This window comes from Bubalus bubalis, chromosome 11 (genome assembly GCF_019923935.1).
Source record: "Bubalus bubalis isolate 160015118507 breed Murrah chromosome 11, NDDB_SH_1, whole genome shotgun sequence".
Classification (NCBI taxonomy): domain Eukaryota; kingdom Metazoa; phylum Chordata; class Mammalia; order Artiodactyla; family Bovidae; genus Bubalus; species Bubalus bubalis.
The window spans coordinates 47590848-47611090 of record NC_059167.1 but is presented as its reverse complement, the minus strand read 5'-3'; the positions used below and the strand labels follow the sequence as shown (position 1 = coordinate 47611090).

Sequence of the window (20243 nt, the reverse complement as noted above, 5' to 3'; positions counted from 1 at the left end):
TTTTCATTTTCACATAGAAGTATCTCTCCTAACACTGCTTTGTGTATAACCTAGTATATAAAGATACATGAAAGTGACCTACCCTGGAAGAAGGGGAGAGCTGGGGGGCCCTGAGGCATAGCTGTGGAACTCTGTAGCCCAAGTTTGGAACCCATTGTTCAAAGGTGGTAGTTCTAGCTTGCTAGTAGATGGATATTCACTATATGGACATGGGGTAGAAACCAGATGATATGTCATGAAAAAATAACAGAACCTATCCTCAGAGAAATTCTTTGGATGATTTGAGAAACAACAAATCTGCCAATTTTGCAACAGCTGTGTCATTTCCATTTCCTAAAGGTCTGAGTTTAAAAACTGATCTTGTTTTTATGGTCAGCTCATGTACTTGGTATGCTATCTAACTCTGTTTAAACTGGACTTGAACCAATAGGAATAAAATTGTTGATATGTTTGCAGCTCTGCATGGGATTTCTATTAGCTGGAAATGGCCTTTATAGCTTGTTTTATAGAGTAGTGAGGTCTTGGTGGGGAAAATGAAGCATAAAGAAATACAGTGTTGTATAATATTTAGGGAGGCTACACAAAGAGAGCCTGTACATTTATAATATAACACAGCTTTTAAGGGGATCATCTCAAAACCACCTTGAAGACTTTTGGCCTTAATCATTCATTTTAAATAACAAAAAATAGAGGGGAAATCTAGCAATTGCTTCCTTAATTTAGTCAGAGTTAACCAACTTGGTAATGTAAGCTGAACACATACATTTTGGAACCTGAACTGTCTATTTTGACTGATCCCAAAACCAATTAACCAGACAATTTTCAAATGTTATATATACTTGCTGACAAGAGAGATATCTTGCCATACAGTTGACCATATTTTTATAAAAAGGTACCCAGCTGTTTCTCCCTCCCCCTGGAATTCCCATCTCCCATTTTCATATACCCAAATCCTATCTGCGTTTAAAGAAGACCTAACACAAATGATATTTCTGCTGATCATTCGAATAGGAGACTACTGTATTATCCCTTATTGCATTTGTCTGCTATACTTTTCTTTTTTTCTTTCTAAACTGTTAGTTCCTTGAGAACAGAATTGATATCTGACCTTTTAAAAGGTCCCCTAATAAGTAGATTTATGGTTATACATTCTGTATTAGCCCCCAAATTTCCAAGCTCTCCATGCCTAGCTCTTCCTCAAATTTTAAAATCTTACAGATTTTTAAAGTTCACTGATGTTTTTCTATTTTTATAGTCTCTTTCTACTAAGAATGTGAGGAAGTTACATATAATGATATAATAAAGTATAACTAGATATAGAAGAGACTATTTTAAGACTGACTAAAACAATAATTGAAATATATTGAAAAGAAGGGCCAACGTAGTTTATGTATTAGCTCTGTTTTATGGATGCTGAAATGGAGTCAGAGTCCCTTAAGTAGCAGAATACTGGAGTGGGTTGCCATTTCCTTCTCCAGGGGATCTTCCCTACTGAGGGATCAAAGCTGCCACTCCTGTGTCTCCTGTATTGACAGGCATATTCTTTACCACTACAGCACCTAGGAAGCCCTAGTAGGTAACAGTACTAGGATAATTTAAAACTTTCTGTATGTTTCCCAACTCTTGGTTACAGCATATGCAAAAATAAAAAGTTCTGCGTGATAAATGATGTACCTCTAAACTGCTGACTGGAAATCTCTAAACAGAAGGCATTCTCGTAGGAGTTTTAAGAGGCTCAGGATTGCTTTAGCCTGCTCTCCACTCACCATCACAGTCACAACTAAATGGTCGTTTCTGTGAATCAGTTGTCTCATCCATAGAGAAGAGTCATGACAAAAATTTCAAGCGGTTGTTAGGAAATTAGGTGATAAGAGTAAAAGTGTCTATTAAGAACCTAAAGATATGAAGAAGCCTTTTTCTCTTTCATCCTCTCCTCTCCCTCCTTTCTTCTACACCACCTGCCTACCTATTTCTCGCTAAGCTACCTAATTACCTATTCACCTCTCTTCTATACATTTCTTCATAGCAAACAGAAAATAAGACTTTTTCTAACAAATACTAAAATTAAAGTGATAAGAACATTAGCCTTACTTATGCAGTAAGGTTATAAGCAAAGGGAAATGAAATTAAAGAAGAAGTTATTAATATATAGAGAAGGTTCTCACTAATTCCTTCTTTGCTGTTCTTATCTTCAACAAAAGGTAATGTATCCTTCTTATTTATCTTGCTGTCATTGGTATTAATTAATTTGTCACAACAATATTAAATGAGGTAATATATGTAAAGTAGTAGATATTACGCTGGTCCCTTGGTAGGCTTTCAAAATTATTTTCTCCTTTTCTACTTTCAGTTCTGGTTTCAAGTATCACCGTTGAAGAAATCATACCCCTTGTTGTTTTGGATCAATGGTTTCCAATTTTGGACACATTTGAAAATATAGGTGCCTACTCCAAACTTACAGAATTAGAACTTCTAAGAGGAAGGGACCAAATAGAAAGGGAAACAAGCCAACCTTTTTAGTTAAGAACACTATCTTAGTTGGTCATGAAGCCTCCTTTCCCACCCATTCCCATCACTACTGAATTGAAATCTCCATGGAGTCAAGCACTTTGACTCTCCATCATCGCTGTCCAGTGTCTAGATTATAGAGTTTGATGCAAATGGACACTAAGTAAATAGTTGCTGAAGGTGGGACAAGGCAGCAACCTACTTGTCTCTGGGCTGAATTGATTCTAGTCATATTTGTGCTATGATCTTCTTCAGCAGGTTTCCAACATGAACTTGGATATTCTGGACTCACTTCTATCTCCATGTCCAAATGTTATCTGAGAAGCATGGAAATCCTAATCTCTGAGGTGCCTCAGAATAACAACCTCCTTAGTTACCAATACTTATTTCCTTTCCATTTTTCCTTTTCTGTACATAGTCATTCCTTCTATTTCCCATCTAGTAATGAAATAAGAGTTTTGATTTTTTAAAATGAATTGATCTATTTCTGTAGAAGCCCTTTAAAACTGTCCTACATAGAGGAAAACTATTTTTCCCCCCTCAAATGCATATTTGCGAACTTAGGGCAGTGAATAAAGAGAAAATTGAGTAGAATACTTACGTTTTGTCCAAGAAGTCCATGAGAGGCCTTAATACAATCTCTGCATCCATTGCTGCACTGTTCTTATTAGATGCAGTATTTCCATTTGCTCTCATTTGATTTAGTTCGAAACTCATTTGTTTTATGCACCCTTCAATGATAAGCTGGAAACTGAAAATAAAGAATATAAATTATGGAATAAAGCAAATAATTATGGTTTCCTTTCCCTGTGTCTGTTAAATTCACCCCAGGGAGTTTGATTTGTTTCCAATGGCATGATTTCCTTTGCTCATTAGTTTTCAAACTTATTGTTCAGCTGCAAAGTTTTTTGTTGCAATGAAAACTTACTTGGAACCCTTATATGTAAAGAAGAAAAGAAAGATGCTTTTTTGGGTTGAATTAATTTGAGTAGGGGATCATTTGGTCCCCATCTCTTCCAGTAACAGGTGAATTTCTCAAAGCATTGTTTTAAATGACATTTTCTTATTGATTTTTAACAGTTGGTTACTCCTCCTTCAGTTAGCCTCTGGGACCTAACACCTTCTTGGCTTTCCTCCAACCTCACTGGCTGCTCCTCTTCCATTGTCTGGCCTCTACCTCTAGCCTGGCTTAGCATATTAAAACACAGAATGCTTGGATAGTTTTAATTTCAGATAGTGATTTTTTTTTTTTTTAGTGTAAGTATGCCCCATGTAATATTTGGGGCATATTTATACTAAAGATTGCCTATTTTTATATGGAGTTCAAATTTAATTTGACATATGCTATATGGTATCTGGCAACCCTATATTGGCAAGCCAACTTCTAGGCTCAGTCCAGTATTAACAAGCACTAACTGTATGAGAGGAGACAAGTGGTAAAGGTAAGCACACTGGAAAGTGGGCTTGGATAAATCAAGGCATAGCTTAAATAAAAGCACTTAGTTTACGCCTAGGATATTTCATAATCTATGAACGCTTTGAAGGAAAACTAGACAAAATCATCCTTAAATTTTACTACCACAAGCAAATTAATAATTTACTTAACATTTAAAGTATAGGAGATAGAAAATTAAAACAACCTTTAGCTCTATAGAGAAAGTACTGTAAAGGAATGAGGAAAGAAGCGTTAAAAGTAATAAAAAGCAAAGTTTACCCCTTTTACCTTTTGTATAATGATTTAACTAAACATTTAACGAAGAGAACTTAAGTTATATACCCGGAAACCAGAAAAGCTCCTTATGAACAGTTTGTAGGACAAACTCATCTTTGTAGCAAAATAAAAAAACATATAAGTAGAGGTGACAAGCCTAACAAGGCTGGTGATAGCTGGTTGTCCAAGAAAAAAATGTTAGTTCAACTTTAAAAATTACCAAAAAGTTATAACTTTTAATGTATTTTTAAATGTTAATCTAAAAAGGTATAGCTTTTTAGAAACCTTATCAAAAGAGTAAACAAACACCTTAGTTAGCTTAAAAGCAGCCACTAAGTACAGGAAGCATAGAGAGTCTCAAACTCAAGGAGAAATATGCCAAGACACATACTAATCAAACTAACAAAAATTATATTCAAAGGAAAAATATTAAAAGCAGCAAATTAAAAGCAAAAAATAACATACAAGCGAACCCCCATAAGGTTATCAACTGATTTTTCAGCAGAAACTCTGCAGGCCTTAGGGAGTGGCAGAATATATTTGAAGAAGATGAAAGGGAAAAACCTACAACCTAGATTACTCTACCCAGCAAGTATCTCATTCAGATTCGATGGAGAAATTAGAAGCTTTAAAGAGAAGCAAGAGCTTAAAAGAATGCAATACCACCAAAACAGCCTTACAACAAATATTGAAGGAACTTCTCTAGGTGGGAAACATAAGAGAAGAAAAAGACCTACAAAAACAGACCCAAAACAATTAAGAAAATGGTAATAGGAACATATATATGGCGTCCTTGGTGGCTCAGACAGTAAAGAATCTGTCTGCAATACAGGAGACCTGAGTTCAATCAGTGGGTTGGGAAGATCCCCTGGGAGGAGGGCACGGCAACCCGCTCCATTCTACTTGCCTGGAGAATCCCCATGGACAGAGGAGCCTGGCAGGCTGCAGTCCATGCGGTTGCAAAGAGTTGGACATGACTAAGCATGCATATGAATAATTACCTGATATAAATCGATTAAATGTTCTAATCAAAAGACTGGCTGGATGGGTTAAAAAAATACCTATATATAAATGCTGTCTATAAGAGATCCACTTCAGACCTAGAGACACATAAAGACTGAAAGTGAGGGGTTGGAAAAAGATATTTCATACAAATGGAAATAAAAAGAAAGCAGAGTAGTAATACTTATATCAGACAAAATAGATCTTAAAATAAAGACTGTTATAAGGGACAAGGAAGGACACTACATAGTGGTCAAGGGATCAATCCAAGGAGGAGATATAACAATGATAAATATTTATGTAACATAGGAGCACCTCAATACATTAAAGGAAATGCTAACAGCCATAAAAGGGGGACTCAACAGCAAACCACTAACAGTGGGGAAATTTAACACCCCACTTTACCAATGGACAGATCATCCAGAGAGAAAATTAATAAGTAAACACAAGCTTTAAATGACACACTAGGTCAGACAGACTCAACTGAAATATATAGGACACTCCACCTGAAAGCAGCAGAATACACTTTATTCTCAAGTGTACACGGAACATTCTCCAGGATACATCACATCTTGAGTCACAAATCAAGTCTTGATAAATGTAAGAAATTTGAAGTCATAACAAGCATATTTTCCAACCACAATGCTATGAGATTAGACATCAATTACAAGAAAAAAAAAAACCAACTCTAAAAAGTACAAACACATGGAGGCTAACTAATATGCTACTAAATAACCAAGAGATCACTGAGGAAATCAAAAGATAGATAGAAACAAATGATAATGAGCACATGGTGACTCAAAACCTATGGGATGCAGCAAATGCTTTTCTAAGAGGGAAGTTTATAGCAATATAATCCTACCTTAAGAAATGAGAAAAATCTCAAACAACCTAACCTTACGCCTAAAGCAACTAGAGAAAGAACAAGCAGCAAAATGCTAAGTTAGCAGAAGGAAAAAATTCATAAAATTTAGAACAGAAGTAAAATAGAAATGAAAACAAAAGCAAAGATCAATAAAACTAAAAGCTGGTTCTTTGATAAACAAAACTGATAAAGCCTTAGCCAGACTCATCAAAAAAAAGGAAGAGGCCTCAAATCGATAAAATTATTGGGCTGGCCAAGAAGTTTGTTCCAGTTTTTCCATTACATCTTACAGAAAAAACCCAAACAAATATTTTGGCTAACCCAATAGAAATGAAAAAGGAGAAATTACAAATTGATACCATAGAAATACAGAGGATAGTAAGACTATTACAAGCAATCGTATGCCAATAAAATGAAGAAATGGACAGATTTTTAGAAAGGCACAGCCTTCCAAGGCTGAACCAGGAAGAAATAGAAAATGTGAACAGACCAATCACCAGTAATGAAATTGAAACTGATTAAAAATCTTCCAGCAAACCAAAGTTCAAGAACAGATAGCTTCACAGGTAAACTTTATCAAACATTTAGAGAAGAGCTAACAACCATCCTTCTCAAACTCTTCCAAAAAAAAAAAAACTTTTGAGGGAGGAACACTCCCAAGCTCATTCTATAAGGCCACCATCACCCTGATACCAAAACCAGACAAAGATATCACACATCCACATCCACAAAAATTACAGACCAGTATCACTGATGAACACAGAAGCAAAAATCCCCAACAAAGTCCTAGCAAACAGAATCCAACAATATATAAACGTAACGTACACCATAATCAAGTGGGATTTATCCCAGGGATGCAAGGATTCTGCAACATACACAAGCCAATCAGTGTAATACACCACACTAACCAACAGAGGAATAAAAACTCTATGATCATCTCAATAGGTGCAGGAAAAGCTTTTGACAAAATTCAACACCCATTTACAATTAAAAAGCTCTTCAGAAAGTAGGCATAGATGGAACTTACCTTAATTAATAAAGGCCATATTTGACAAACCCACAGCTATTAATAACAATATGCCCAATGGTGAAAAACTGAAAGCATTTCCTCTAAGATCAGGCATAAGACAAAGATGTCCATTCTTGCTGCTATTATTCAACATAATTTTGGAAGTCCTAGCCATGGCAATCAGAGAAGAAAAAGAATCCAAATTGAAAGAGAAGTAAAACTGTCACTGTTTGCACATGACATAATACTATACATAATGAATCCTAAAGAGGCCACCAGAAATCTGCTGGTACTAATCAATGAATTTGATGAAGTTGTATGATACAAAATTAAAACACAGAAATCTCATGCATTCCTATACACTAGCAAAAAAGATCAGGGAGAGAAAATAAGGAAACAATCCAATTTACCATTGAAACAACAACAACAACAACAACAACAAAATACCTAGGAATAAACCTACCTAAGGAGGCAAAAGATCTGTGCTCAGAAAACTATAAGATACTGATGAAAGAAAGAAAGACCACACAAACAGATGGAGAGATATATCATATTCTTGGATCAGAAGAATCAATATTGTGAAAACAACTATATTATCCAAAGCAATCTACAGATTCAAAGCAATCTCTATCAAGTTACCAATAGCATTTTTCACAGAATTAGAACAAAAAGTTTACAATTTGTATGGAAACACAAAAGATCCCAAATAGCCAAAAGCAATCATGAGAAAGAAAAATGGAGTTGGAGAAACCAGGCTCCCTGATTTCAGACTGTACTACAAAGCTACAGTAATCAAGACAGTATGGTACTGCACGCGCGCGCGCGCACACACACACACACACACACACACAGAAATACAGATCAATGGAACAGGACAGAAAGCCCAGAGATAAACCCTCCCACCTATGGTCACCTAATCTATGACAAAGGAAGCAAGAATAAAATGGAGAAAAGTCAGTCTCTTCAATAAGTGGTACTGGGAAAACTGGAGAGCTAAAGCTAAAAGAATGAAATTAGAACACTCCCTAACACCATACACAAAAATAACCTCAAGTGCATTAAAGACCTACATGTAAAGCCAGACACTATAAGTCTCTAACAGGAAAACATAGGCAGAATACTTTTTGACATAAATCACAGAAAAATCTTTTTTGACCCACTTCCTAGAGTAATGAAAATAAAAACAAAAATAAACAAATGGCTCCTAAGTAAATTTAAAAGCCTTTGCACAGCAAAGAAAACCATAAACAAGACAAAAAGACACCCTCAGAAGGGGAGAAAATATATGAAGCAACTGACAAGGGATTAATCTACAAAATACACAAACAACTCTTGCAGCTCAATATAAAAACAAAGAACACCATCAAAAAATGGGTAGACGACCTAAACAGACATTTCTCCAAAGAAAGCATACAGATGGACCACAGGCATATGAAAAGATGCTCAGCATCACTAATTATCAGACCAGTGCAAATCAAAACTATCATCTCACACTGGTCAGAATGGCCATCAAAAAAATTTACAAACAATAAATGCTGGAGAGGGTGTGGAGAAAAGGGAACCCTTCTAAACTGTTGGTGGGAATGTAAACTGATACAACCATTATGGAGAACAGTATGGAGGTTCCTCAAAAAACTGAAAATAGAACACTATATGACCCAGCAATCCCACTCCTGGGCATATACCCAAAGAAAACCATAATTTCAAAAGATATATGCATGCCAATGTTCACTGCAGCACTACAATAGCCAGGACATGAAAGCAAGCTAAGTTTCCATCAACAGAAGAATGGATGAAGAAGATGTGGTGCGCATATATATATATATATATATATATATATATATAAAAGCCATAAAAGAAATGGAATTGTGTCATTTGTAGAGACATGGATGGAGCTAGAGACTGCCATACAGAGCGAAGTCAGAAGGAGAAAAGGAAAATTTTATAGTAATGCATGTATGTGGGATCTATAAAAAGGGTACTGATGAACCTACTTGCAAAGCAGAAATAGAGACATAGACCTAGATAACAAACATAGGTGGCATGGAGGGGCTGGGAGGAATTGGGAGATCGAAATTGACATATACACAATACCATGTATAAAATAGATAACTAATGAGAACCTACTGTATAGCATAGGGGACTCTACTCGATGCTCTGTGGTAACCTCAATGGGAAGGAAATCCAAAAAGGAAGGGATATATGTATGCTTACAGCTGATTCACTTTGCTGTTTGGCATAAATTAACACAACATTGTAAAGCAACTATAATAAATTTTTTTAAAAAAGCATTCAAGCTCAACAAATACTTTATCTTAATATCAACAAAAGCAAAATCAACCCCAAGGTGTTACACTGGACTAATCTATTAACCAATAGAAGCAAAAATGTTAATATGAGTAACAAGAAATATTTCTCCTTGCATAATCTATATAAGTAAATAATATTATACTGATAGTTAAAAGCAAATAAGAAGAGGTGGCAAGAATACACAGAAGAACTATACAATAAAGGTCTGAATGATCCGGATAACCATAATGGTATGATCACTCATCTAGAGCCAGACATCCTGGAGAGTGAAGACAAGTGGGCCTAGGAAGCATTACTACAAACAAAGCTAGTGGAGGTGATGGAATTCCAGCTGAGCTATTTCAAATCCTAAAAGATGATGCTGTTAAAGCACTGCACTCAATATGCCAACAGATTTGGAAACTCAGCAATGGCTACAGGACTGGAAAAGGTCAGTTTTCATTCTAATCCCAAAGAAAGACAATGCCAAAGAGCATTCAACTACTGTACAATTGCAGTCATTTTACATGCTAGCAAGGTTATGCTCAAAATCATTCAACCTAGGCTTCAACAGTACATGAACCAAGAACTTCTAGATGTAAAAGCTGGATTTAGAAAAGGCAAAGGAACAAAAGATAAAATTGGCAATATCTGTTGGATCACAGGAAAAGGAAGGGAATTCCAGAAAAACATCTGCTTCATTGACAGTACTAAAACCTTTGACTGTGTGGATCACAACAAACTGGAAAATTCATAAGGAGATGGGAATACCACACTACCCTACCTGCCTCCTGAGAAACTGGTATACAGGTCAAAAAGCCACAATTAGAACCAGACATGGAACAATGGACTGTTTCAAAACTGGGAAAGGAGTACGTCAGGGCTGTATATTGTCACCCTGCTTATTTAAATAAGATGCAGAGTATATCATACAAAATGCTGGTCTGGGTGAAACACAAGCTGGGATCAAGTTTGCTGGGAGAAATATCAATCACTTCAGATATGCAGATGAAACCACTCTAATGGCAGAAAGCTAAGAGGAACTAAAGAGCCTCTTGATAAAGGTGAAAGAGGAGAGTGAAAAATCTGGCTTAAAGCTCAACATTCAACAATTGAAGATCATGGCATCCAGTCCTATCACTTCATGGCAAATAGATGGGGAAACAATGGAAACAGTGACAGACTATTTTCTTGGGCTCCAAAATATCTGTGGATGGTGACTGCAGCCATGAAATTAAAAGACACTTGCTCCTTGGAAGAAAAGCTATGAAAAACCTGGACAGTGCATTAAAAAGCAGAGACATCACTTTGCCAACAAAGGTCTGTATAGTCAAAGCTATGGTTTTTCCAGTAATCATTTATGGATATAAGAATTAGACCATAAAGAAAAGGCTGAGTGCTAAAAAATTGATGCTTTTGAGCTGTGGTTTTGGAGAAGACTCTTGAGAGTCCCTTGGACTGCAAGGAGATCCAACCATATCATCCTAAAGGAAATCAGTCCTGAATAGTCATTGGAATGATGCTGAAGCTGAAACTCCAATACTCTGGCCACCTGATGCAAAGAACTGACTCATTGGGAAAGATACTGATGCTGGGAAAGACTGAAAGCAGGAGGAGAAGTGGGTGACAGAGGATGAGATGATTGGTTGGCATCACTGATTCATTGGTAATGAGTTTGAGCAAACTCCCGGAGATAGTGAATAACAAGCAAGCCTGGGTGCTGCAGTCCACGGGGTGGCAAAGAGTTGGACATGACTGAGTGACTAAACAACAACAGCAGCAAATAAATGCAATTAAACATTAAGTTACTTATTAAATACACTTTAACCCAACATAGGCAGGCACTCAAGAAAGATTAAAAAAAGATTTAACTAAGTCTGTGAGGTGTAATCTGTAGTACTATTGTTCTCATTCTTTATATCCTCCTACACCAACTTTGGTGGTTCCTAACTAAACAGCAGAAAATAGTAAGAGATTTAAATAGTGGAGACTCTGAGCATATTCAGTAGTCCTCTGTGTTGTCTGTTACTCTCAACTTCAACAATAAGTGTAATTATAATACACACACTAGCAGGCAAGAAAAAAGCCAGTTAGGATAATGAGGGTAAATTAATCACATCTTGGGAATGGTGAGAAGGAGTTACCAGGTAATAATAATAAGGTAATAACCTGTACTGTATACAGGTCAAGAAGCAACAGTTGGAAGCAGAAATGGAACAATGGACTGGTTCAAAATTGGTAAAGGAGTATGTCAAGACTGTATATTGTCATCCTGTTTATTTAACTTAGATGCAGACTACATCATGCAAAATTCTGGGCTGAAAGAGTCACAAGCTGGAATCAAGATTGTCAAGAGAAATATCAACAACCTCAGATATGCAGATGATACCATTCTAATGGCAGAAAGTAAAGAGGAACTAAAGAGCCTCTTGATAAGGGTGAAAGAGAAGAGTGCAAAAGCTGGCTTAAAAATCAACATTCAAGAAATGAATATCATGGCATCCGATCCCATCACTTCATGGCAAACAGATGGGGAAAAAGTGGAAACAGTGATAGATTTTCTTTTCTTAGCTCCAAAATCACTGTGGACAGTGACTGCAGCCATGAAATTAAAATGCACTTGCTCCTTGGGAGAAAAGCTATGACAGACCTAGATAGCATATAAAAAAACAGAGACATTTCTTTGCCAACAAAAGTCCACATGGTCAAAGCTATGGTTTTCCAGTAATTGTGCATGATGAAAAAGTAGGCTGAACACCAAAGAATTAATGCTTTCAGATTGTGGTGCTGGAGAAGACTCTTGAGAGTCCCTTGGACTTTAAGGAGATCCAAGCAGTTGATCCTAAAGGAAATTAACCCTGAATATTCATTGGAAGGACTGATGCTGAAGCTTCAATACTTTGGCCACCTGATGCAAAAAGCCAACTCATTGGAAAAGACCCTGATGATGGGAAAAATTGAAGGAAATAGAGAAAGGGGTGGCAGAAGATAAGATGGTTAGATTGCATCACTGATTCAATGGACATGAACCTGGGCAAACTCTGGGAGATAGTGGAGGACAGAGGAGCCTGGTGTGTTGTAGGCCATGAGGTTGCAAAGAGTCGAACATGACTTAGCAACTGAACAGCAACAAGAAGTAGCAGTAGGTACTTGGAGCAATATGTAGGAAAGGCAAATCATGTCGGAAAACATTTGACCTGGTTGATTTACCACTAGGTCATCAGTGATTCAGCTGAGTGTATTATTAAGCACCTTTGAAATAGCTACTTTCTTAGAACTGATTCTTAAATTAGTGAATTGAGGTGGAGGCTTGACTGAGCAGAAGGTATGATACTCATGATCCAAAAATGTACAAACAGGCTCCTACAACAGACCCATATGGTAAACACCCACCAGAAGACAGCTGTGTGTGTGGGATCAGGCATATGGAGGAAGGATTACCAGAGAATAAGAGAGAATGCTCTTCTGCTGCTGCTAATTCACTTCAGTTGTGTCCGACTCTGTGTGACCCCATAGACGGCAGCCCACCAGGCTCCCCCATCACTGGGATTCTCCAGGCAAGAACACTGGAGTGGGTTGCCATTTCCTTCTCCAATGCATGAAAGTGAAAAGTCAAAGTGAAGTCACTCAGTTGTGTCTGACCCTCAGTGACCCCATGGACTGCAGCCTACCAGGCTCCTCCGTCCATGGGATTTTCCAGGCAAGAGTACTGGAGTGGGGTGCCATTGCGTTCTCCAAATGCTCTTCTACCCTACCATTAATCCAGGCTGAATCAACACTGGAATCTGACCTGAAAATCTTCTGTCTCTATCAACTTTTGGTAAAGTCACCTAAAGAGTCTTTTTTTCTATCTATTTTCTGCTTGAAAAGTTTTTATTAATCAGTAGCGCTTCAGGTGGCTCAGCAGTAAAGAATCCACCTGTGATGCAGAAGACACTGGTTCAAACCCTGGGTTGAGAAGGTCTCCTGGAGAAGAGCATGGCAACCCACTCCTGCCGGGAGCCGGCGTATTGCATATTGAGTGCATATTGCATATTGCATATTGAGTGCAGCACTTTCCACAGCATCATCTTTCAGGATCTGGAATAGCTCAACTGGAATTCTATCACTGCCAGGAGCCAGCGTGAGGAACTCCGCCCATGACAAAGGTCATGAGGAAGGAGGCCAGGCATACGCAAAGGCGGGGACGAGCCTTAGGAGTCCCCCTGGAAATTCTCGAGCATCTACCCCCCAAACCTGAGTCTGCCTACTTTCTGCTTTGTGCTTTCACCTACACCTCTGACTTTACGGGGGCTGTTCCCCACTACCTCTCTCTGAAAAAAAGTTAGCTTACAGCTCCAGTTAATAATTCCTGGGTGTGACAGTGTTTCAACCTACAAACTCCTTTGGAAATCCTCTAGCCTGCCTGAATAGATTTTTCCGGCCACATGTGATTGTTCGGAGCCTCCCAACTGTGAGAGGCAGGAGATGTTCTAAACTGTCTAAACACAGATTCCTTTGAGTAGTTAAAAGATTGATTAGAAATTGTATTGGTGAAGGGTTTTTCACTTATTGAGCCAATGTTTGCTGCTAAGTTTCCATACTCCTTACCTACTGTGTCCTTGGCAGTGATTGATATAATGGGTGTATAGAAATGTAAGTAGTAGCCTCAATGTTTGTAAGCTTGGACCCTTGAGTTAATTCTTTTCTTGATTGAGCCCACCTCACCTTTGCCCTATAGGAATGCAGCTTTGTCCAATGCTTTTTTGGAGGCTGGTGCCTGACTTTGGAATAATCACCTTTAGAGAAAAATAAGTTTCTTAAAATGTTAACAGGCCTCCTGGCCAGAAGATGATGTAAATCACCTGAACTTTTGCATATGATAAGTTTGAAAGCCTGGCTTCGATTAGAACCAGGAACTGCTGTCCTTGCATGACTCCACCCCTTCCCCCATTATCCTCTATGCATAACTTAAGGTATAAAAACTACTTTGGAAAATAAAGTGCAGGCCTTGTTCACCGAAACTCGGTCTCCCCATGTCACTCTCTCTTTCAAATTCTGGCTGAGTCTCCATCTGGAGCGCGGAACCCGCCATGCTTGCTAATTATGCCTGGGCTTCTAAGATCCGACCGGGGAGGCCTCAGTGTCTCCTCTCCTTCGGGAGAATGGAAGGACGCCTGCGGCCTACGTAAGTGGTGCAAACTTCTTGTCTTGAAGTTTTATTGGTCTCCCGCGTAAACCAAGCTACTCAGCCTCTTTTCTCCACTGAATTTTCCTACTGAGCTATCCTTATTCTATTACTCTTTATATCCTTAATTAACGTTTAATTAAGCAGTTGTTTCGTCACCCTCGCCTATGCCGTCTCTCCTTCGAATACCCTGGATCAGCTGGGGCTGGACCCCGGCACACTCCAATATTCTTGCCTGGAGAATCCCATGGACAGAAGAGCCTGGCAGGCTATAGTCCAAAGAGTTGGACACGACTCGAGCAACTGAACACACACACACACACACACACACACACACACACACAGTACCAGAAAATAATGACAGACTCTATCGATCCCAGGGTCAGGAAGATCCCCTGGAGAAGGAAATGGCAACCCACTCCAGTATTCTTGCCTGGAGAATCCCATGGACAGAGGAGCCTGGTGGGCTACACTCCATGGGGTTGCAAAGAGTCGGACATGACTGAGTAATTTCATTCATTCATTTATTCATTCATGAGTACTTGAGAAGCCACAGAACACACACAGAATTTCTATGAAATGTTCATGATTTTTAAAATTTATTTAATCCAGCTGGCCACTGGTACCAAAGATTAAAAGAAGTATAATAAACCAAAGAACTAAACTGCAAAATATGTGCGTAAACATAAACCTGAGTGGCAAAGGTTTAGAAAATATTAAGAACATCATTAAGATATCACTGAGGTTTTATCTCACTTAGTCTCAGTTCCCAGGTGGGTTTCCTATGCGTGTATTATAACCCAGAGACCCAGGCTTCAGATGTTTGGTTTGGCTTTGGCCTGGCTTTCCTGAAAAAATCATCCTGCCAGCTACATAGAGTAGAATAATTTAATTGTGGGTTTTAATAAGAGCAGATGAAATAGATTTGGGGCAATTAATTATGCACTTAATTTAAAAACTCGCAACCACTAATTTACACTAAAAGAAAGGTGGATTCAGACTGAAATCATCCAGTTTGACTCTACTGCATGATCAGACTGATCCTTATGGACTTCTCACCTACCCTGAGTGTGAGATACAGACTTGGTTGGTAGTGTGGAAAATAAATCCATGGCAACAGAATATGATAATTATTCTTTTTATAAGGGAAGCCTAAAAGCTCAATACATCAAGACTGCATCTGGCTCAGCATCTAAACTGTGAAGGGGCTTTCCATGAAGATGATGAACACACCTCTGATACTGAAGAGGAGTCCAAGCATAGGACTTTCCTTTGCTTCATTCCTACATTTGAGAAAAAGTATGATACTTTGTGTTTTTTTCTTTTTAGTCTTTCTGATTTAAGAGTGGCAAAACTAATCAGTAGATGTCTGTTAAGTATGTGTCTTTCCAAAATACACAAATAAGTCACGACTAGACTCTGACTGAGTGACTTCACTCTCATGCATTGGAGAAGGAAATGGCAACCCACTCCAGTGTTCTTGCCTGGAGAATCTCAGAGACGGTGGAGCCTGGTGGGCTGCCGTCTATGGGATCACACAGAGTTGGACATGACTGAAGTGACTTAGCAGCAGCAGCAGCAGACTCCAAAGAGATAGCTAGCCCTCTCCTTAAGAATAAATTTCAATCTTTATTTGAGAACTGAAGTCATAGGTTAAAATAATAAGTCAGTATTTATTGAACTAATACTTAAAGCAAATTCTGTATGAAATTAATGAACTTCTTAAAAGATGTGTTTGATTTACCATTATATCCAAGAAAACAAACAAACCAGCCAAAGAATAAACCTACTTAAGAAGGCAAAAGATCTATACTTCAAAAACTATAAGATACTGATGAAATAAAATTGAAAATCACACAAATAGATGGAAAGATATACTATATTCTTAGATTGGAAGAATCAGCATTGTTCAAGTAACTATACTACCTAAGGCAATCTAAAGATTCAATGCAATCCCTATCAAATTAACAATGGCATTTTTCACACTACTGAAACGAAGAAAAATTAAAATTTGTATGGGAACACAAAAGACCTCAAATAGCCAAAGTATCTTGAGAAAGAAGAACAGAGCTGGAGGAACCATGCTCCCTAACTTTTGACTATGCTACAGACTATATTAAAATACTACAGTAATCAAAACAATATGGTACTGGCATGAAAACAGACACAGAGGTCAGTGGAATAGGACAGAAAGCCCAGTGATAAACTCATGCACTTATGGTCAATTAATCTCTGACAAATGAGGCAAGAATATACAATTGAAAAAAGACAGTCTCTTCAATAGATCATGCTGGGAAAACTGGACAGCTACATGCAAAAGAATGAAATTAGAACATTCTCTAACACCATATACAAAAATAAACTCAAAATGGATTAAGGACCCCAAAACAGGGTACTATACATAAATCTCCTAGAGGAAAGGAAGGGAAGAACACTATCACAGTGGTATTTTTTGGATCTGTCTCCTGAAGTAAAGGAAATAAAAGCAAAAATAAACAAATGAGACCTAATTAAACTTAAAAGCTTCTGCCCAGCAAAAGAAACCATCAACAAAATGAAAACACAACTTACTGATTGGGAGAAAATATTGCAAATGATATTATTGATAAGTGATTAATTTCCTATTTTAACATTTGCTGATGAGATGATGGCTTTTTCCTATAAGACCAAAATGAAGTTTATCTAGAATGAACTTCTCATTCTTTAGAACCACACTATTAATAAGCAAAGTTAATTAATGGGGAAAAAAAAAGACATAACATAGATGTGTTAGTAGTTTCCCATGAGCTAATTGCATTAACATTTCTAAAGCCTAAAACATAGCAGGCTGTCTTAATTCAGTTATGGGGTTAATAGTTCAGTTCTTTGGAACCACACTGATATGTATGGCATGGATACAACTCATCCCTATCATGCATGTAAAGATTTTCTCCCTGCCTTTCTTCCTTCCTCTATTCCTTCAACAGCCAATTGCTAAGGTCTACAAACCAGAATCTCAAAGAGGAATGAAATGTCATTTCTGCCCTTAAGAAACATACAGTAATGAGAGGAAAACAGGCAAGTGGACCAGAACTTAGAGTGTAGTGTTGTCAGTGCTCCTCAACTGCAGGATACTCAGAGTTCTGGGGAGCAAACAGCAAGCCATCACTATAAAATTGCAGGGTCATGGAAGATTTTCCAGAGGTTCGGTTCAGTTCAGTTCAGTCGCTCAGTCGTTTCCGACTCTTTGCGACCCCATGAATTGCAGCGTGCCAGGCCTCCCTGTCCATCACCAACTCCCAGAGTGCACTCAAACTCACGTTCATCAAGTCGGTGATGCCATCCAGGCATCTCATCCTCTGTCATCCCTTTCTCCTCCTGCCCCCAATCCCTCCCAGCATCATAGTCTTTTCCAATGAGTCAACTCTTTGCATGAGGAGGCCAACCTACCAGAGGTGGTGATGCTTAAATTGAGTCTTCAAGTTAAATAGATTTAGACAGTCAGAGGAGAGAGACAGCACTGAAGACATGATTATAATACATTTGCATAGTAATTACTTGGTCCACTTACCTTTCACCATAAGTGACACTGAGCTCATCCAGAACCCCACTGAGTTTAACCTGAAGTTCTTTTAGAACAGTACTAGCTTCAGGGTCTAACTGCAAAGAGATCATAAACAATATTACTTTGGAGTTCTGAGAAAGCATAGCTTTTATTTCTTAGAAGCATGAAGCATTTTGCTTATTATAAGGTAAACTTCAAACAAATATGGCATACATATCCTTTTTTCTTTCCTTCTTTAATCTTTGAAATAAAATGCAAAATTTAGAAAATTCTAATAAAATTAAAAGTTTTTACTATGGAAAAAAATGATTAAAATGCATAGCATGCATACAAAAAAGAGCTATAGGGCAAAGCCTTTGTTGGTTATAGCAGTGGGATGCAAGGCATGACAAACTATATTACAGAACATGGTAATTTCATGACTTAGAAAACTGGTCATATGTTAGTTGAACATGTGTGTTGCTTGAAAACATTTTCATCTGTAATATCCCTGTAAATAAATAGAACCATTGAAAATTTTTTAAATTGCTAAAAATTAATTTTTGCACATTATGTTGTGCCTTAGTTGAAGGAGTTTTCATATTTTTTCAAGTATAGAATTAAAAGTAATAGATGAACAATTATCCTATTGCTCCACTGTGTTTCTGTATAGGTGATAGGCCTAACTTTTCTTCCTAGATGCCAATTTTTAACTCAGAGTTCAAGATTCAAGTTTATCATTTTATTATATATATATATTTTTTAAGTTTTTATTTTGTGTGGGGGGAGAGTAAAATAATTAAATCAAGATGACATATTATGCTTATTCTTACAATGTAAAAGCCAAATTCTTTTTATCTGGTTTCAGTTCTAAAATAATATTAATCAATATTAGAAAATAACTTACACTATAAGTAAATACAAACAAATAAAACACCAAACTGTTAATGTGGCAGAATTTTTTGTAATTAAAGTGATGGATGAACACAAACTTTACCAGCATTTTAGAAAATTGTATCCTTTGTTAATTATATTTTTGCAAGCTAGTTGTCAAAATAGGATGACATATAACAGATGTATTGTATCTAGCGGATAGAAATTTATGTAAAGGGAAACCTAGAATATTTTCTGAAATTTAAACCAATCTTCATTTGAGTCTTCAGAAATTCAGTTTCCTATCATTAGTACCTATAGTTCTTGCTCAAGTTGGTCTATTATTGAAGAGAGGGGCTTAGGATAAAGACAACCTTGGGGAGTAGAACAAATGAAAGAAGGGCTTAACTATAAATAAGAGAACCTAAGAACACCAAATACATGTATGACACAAATCAATTTAAACTCCTGGAAGCTAACCTAGCATCAAAAATTGTCCCTAATAGAACACACGATCATAAATCCTCCAATCCTCCAAGAAACTTTTCTAAAACTAAGAAACTATTAGGAAAAAGTTTTATCTATACACCTTACCAGCTGCATTGCTCTATGTTATACTGACATGACTAAAAACAGAATAGAAACCAAAAATCCCATTTAACATCTGACACTTTACTGGTTATATCAAACCAATCCTTAATGTCAATTTTCACTCAAATCTAGGTGATTTTAGCATTAGTTAGTTTCTGCCCCTTTATCAGAGTCAATGCTGTTCTTCTGGTCTATATCATTTTCTGCCGCCCTCATTAGAGATTATCCGCACGTGCATGAGCAAGCTTAACACATATAGATTTCTCTAGAAGTTGGAAACTTACAATAACCCTAAGCCTCATACTTTGAGAGTTACATTGAGCTATAACCAGTAGCAAGGCAGTAATTCATAAAAAAAATAGATATTGCCTATTTTTATCTCTGATATTGATATGCATTTAAACACAATTAGTGTAAAAAACTGTATCTCCCAACCCTTAACCAAGAAAACATATGTGGATTGTTCACCTCAATCCTAGGAACCATGAAAGCTGATTACTTTTTTGAATCACATGTTTTTGCTATTATCCTAATATCAGTTTTAACCCAACTTCACTTGGATAAAAATGTTCACGAACAGAAAATGAGAGACGACCTCCCAAAGAATTTTCTCCAGGTCCCCCACTTCTTGGTAAATCTTGCTGAGGGGACAGGTGGTTGTTCTGCCCTTCCCCACAGGACTGCCACCTCCAACAGCATGGTTTT

At 37.3% G+C, this 20243-nt stretch overlaps 1 protein-coding gene and 1 long non-coding RNA gene across 4 annotated transcripts in view; one reads left to right on the top strand and one right to left on the bottom strand.

The window, feature by feature from the left end:
* LOC123464679 overlaps positions 1-3091 on the top strand; it is a 419653-nt gene extending 416562 nt beyond the window's left edge. The window contains exon 5 of the long non-coding RNA XR_006639736.1: positions 2764-3091. This is a non-coding gene — a long non-coding RNA (uncharacterized LOC123464679). The remainder of the gene's footprint in view (positions 1-2763) is intronic.
* The window catches only part of UNC13C (unc-13 homolog C), an 855380-nt gene that overhangs the window by 79839 nt on the left and 755298 nt on the right, over positions 1-20243 (bottom strand). For all 3 annotated transcript variants that reach the window (XM_044925029.2, XM_044925027.2, XM_044925028.2), the window contains 2 exons: positions 18102-18190; positions 3110-3259 (listed from right to left, as the gene is read on the bottom strand). In XM_044925029.2, the coding sequence (XP_044780964.2) occupies positions 3110-3259; positions 18102-18190 (239 nt within the window). The remainder of the gene's footprint in view (positions 1-3109; positions 3260-18101; positions 18191-20243) is intronic.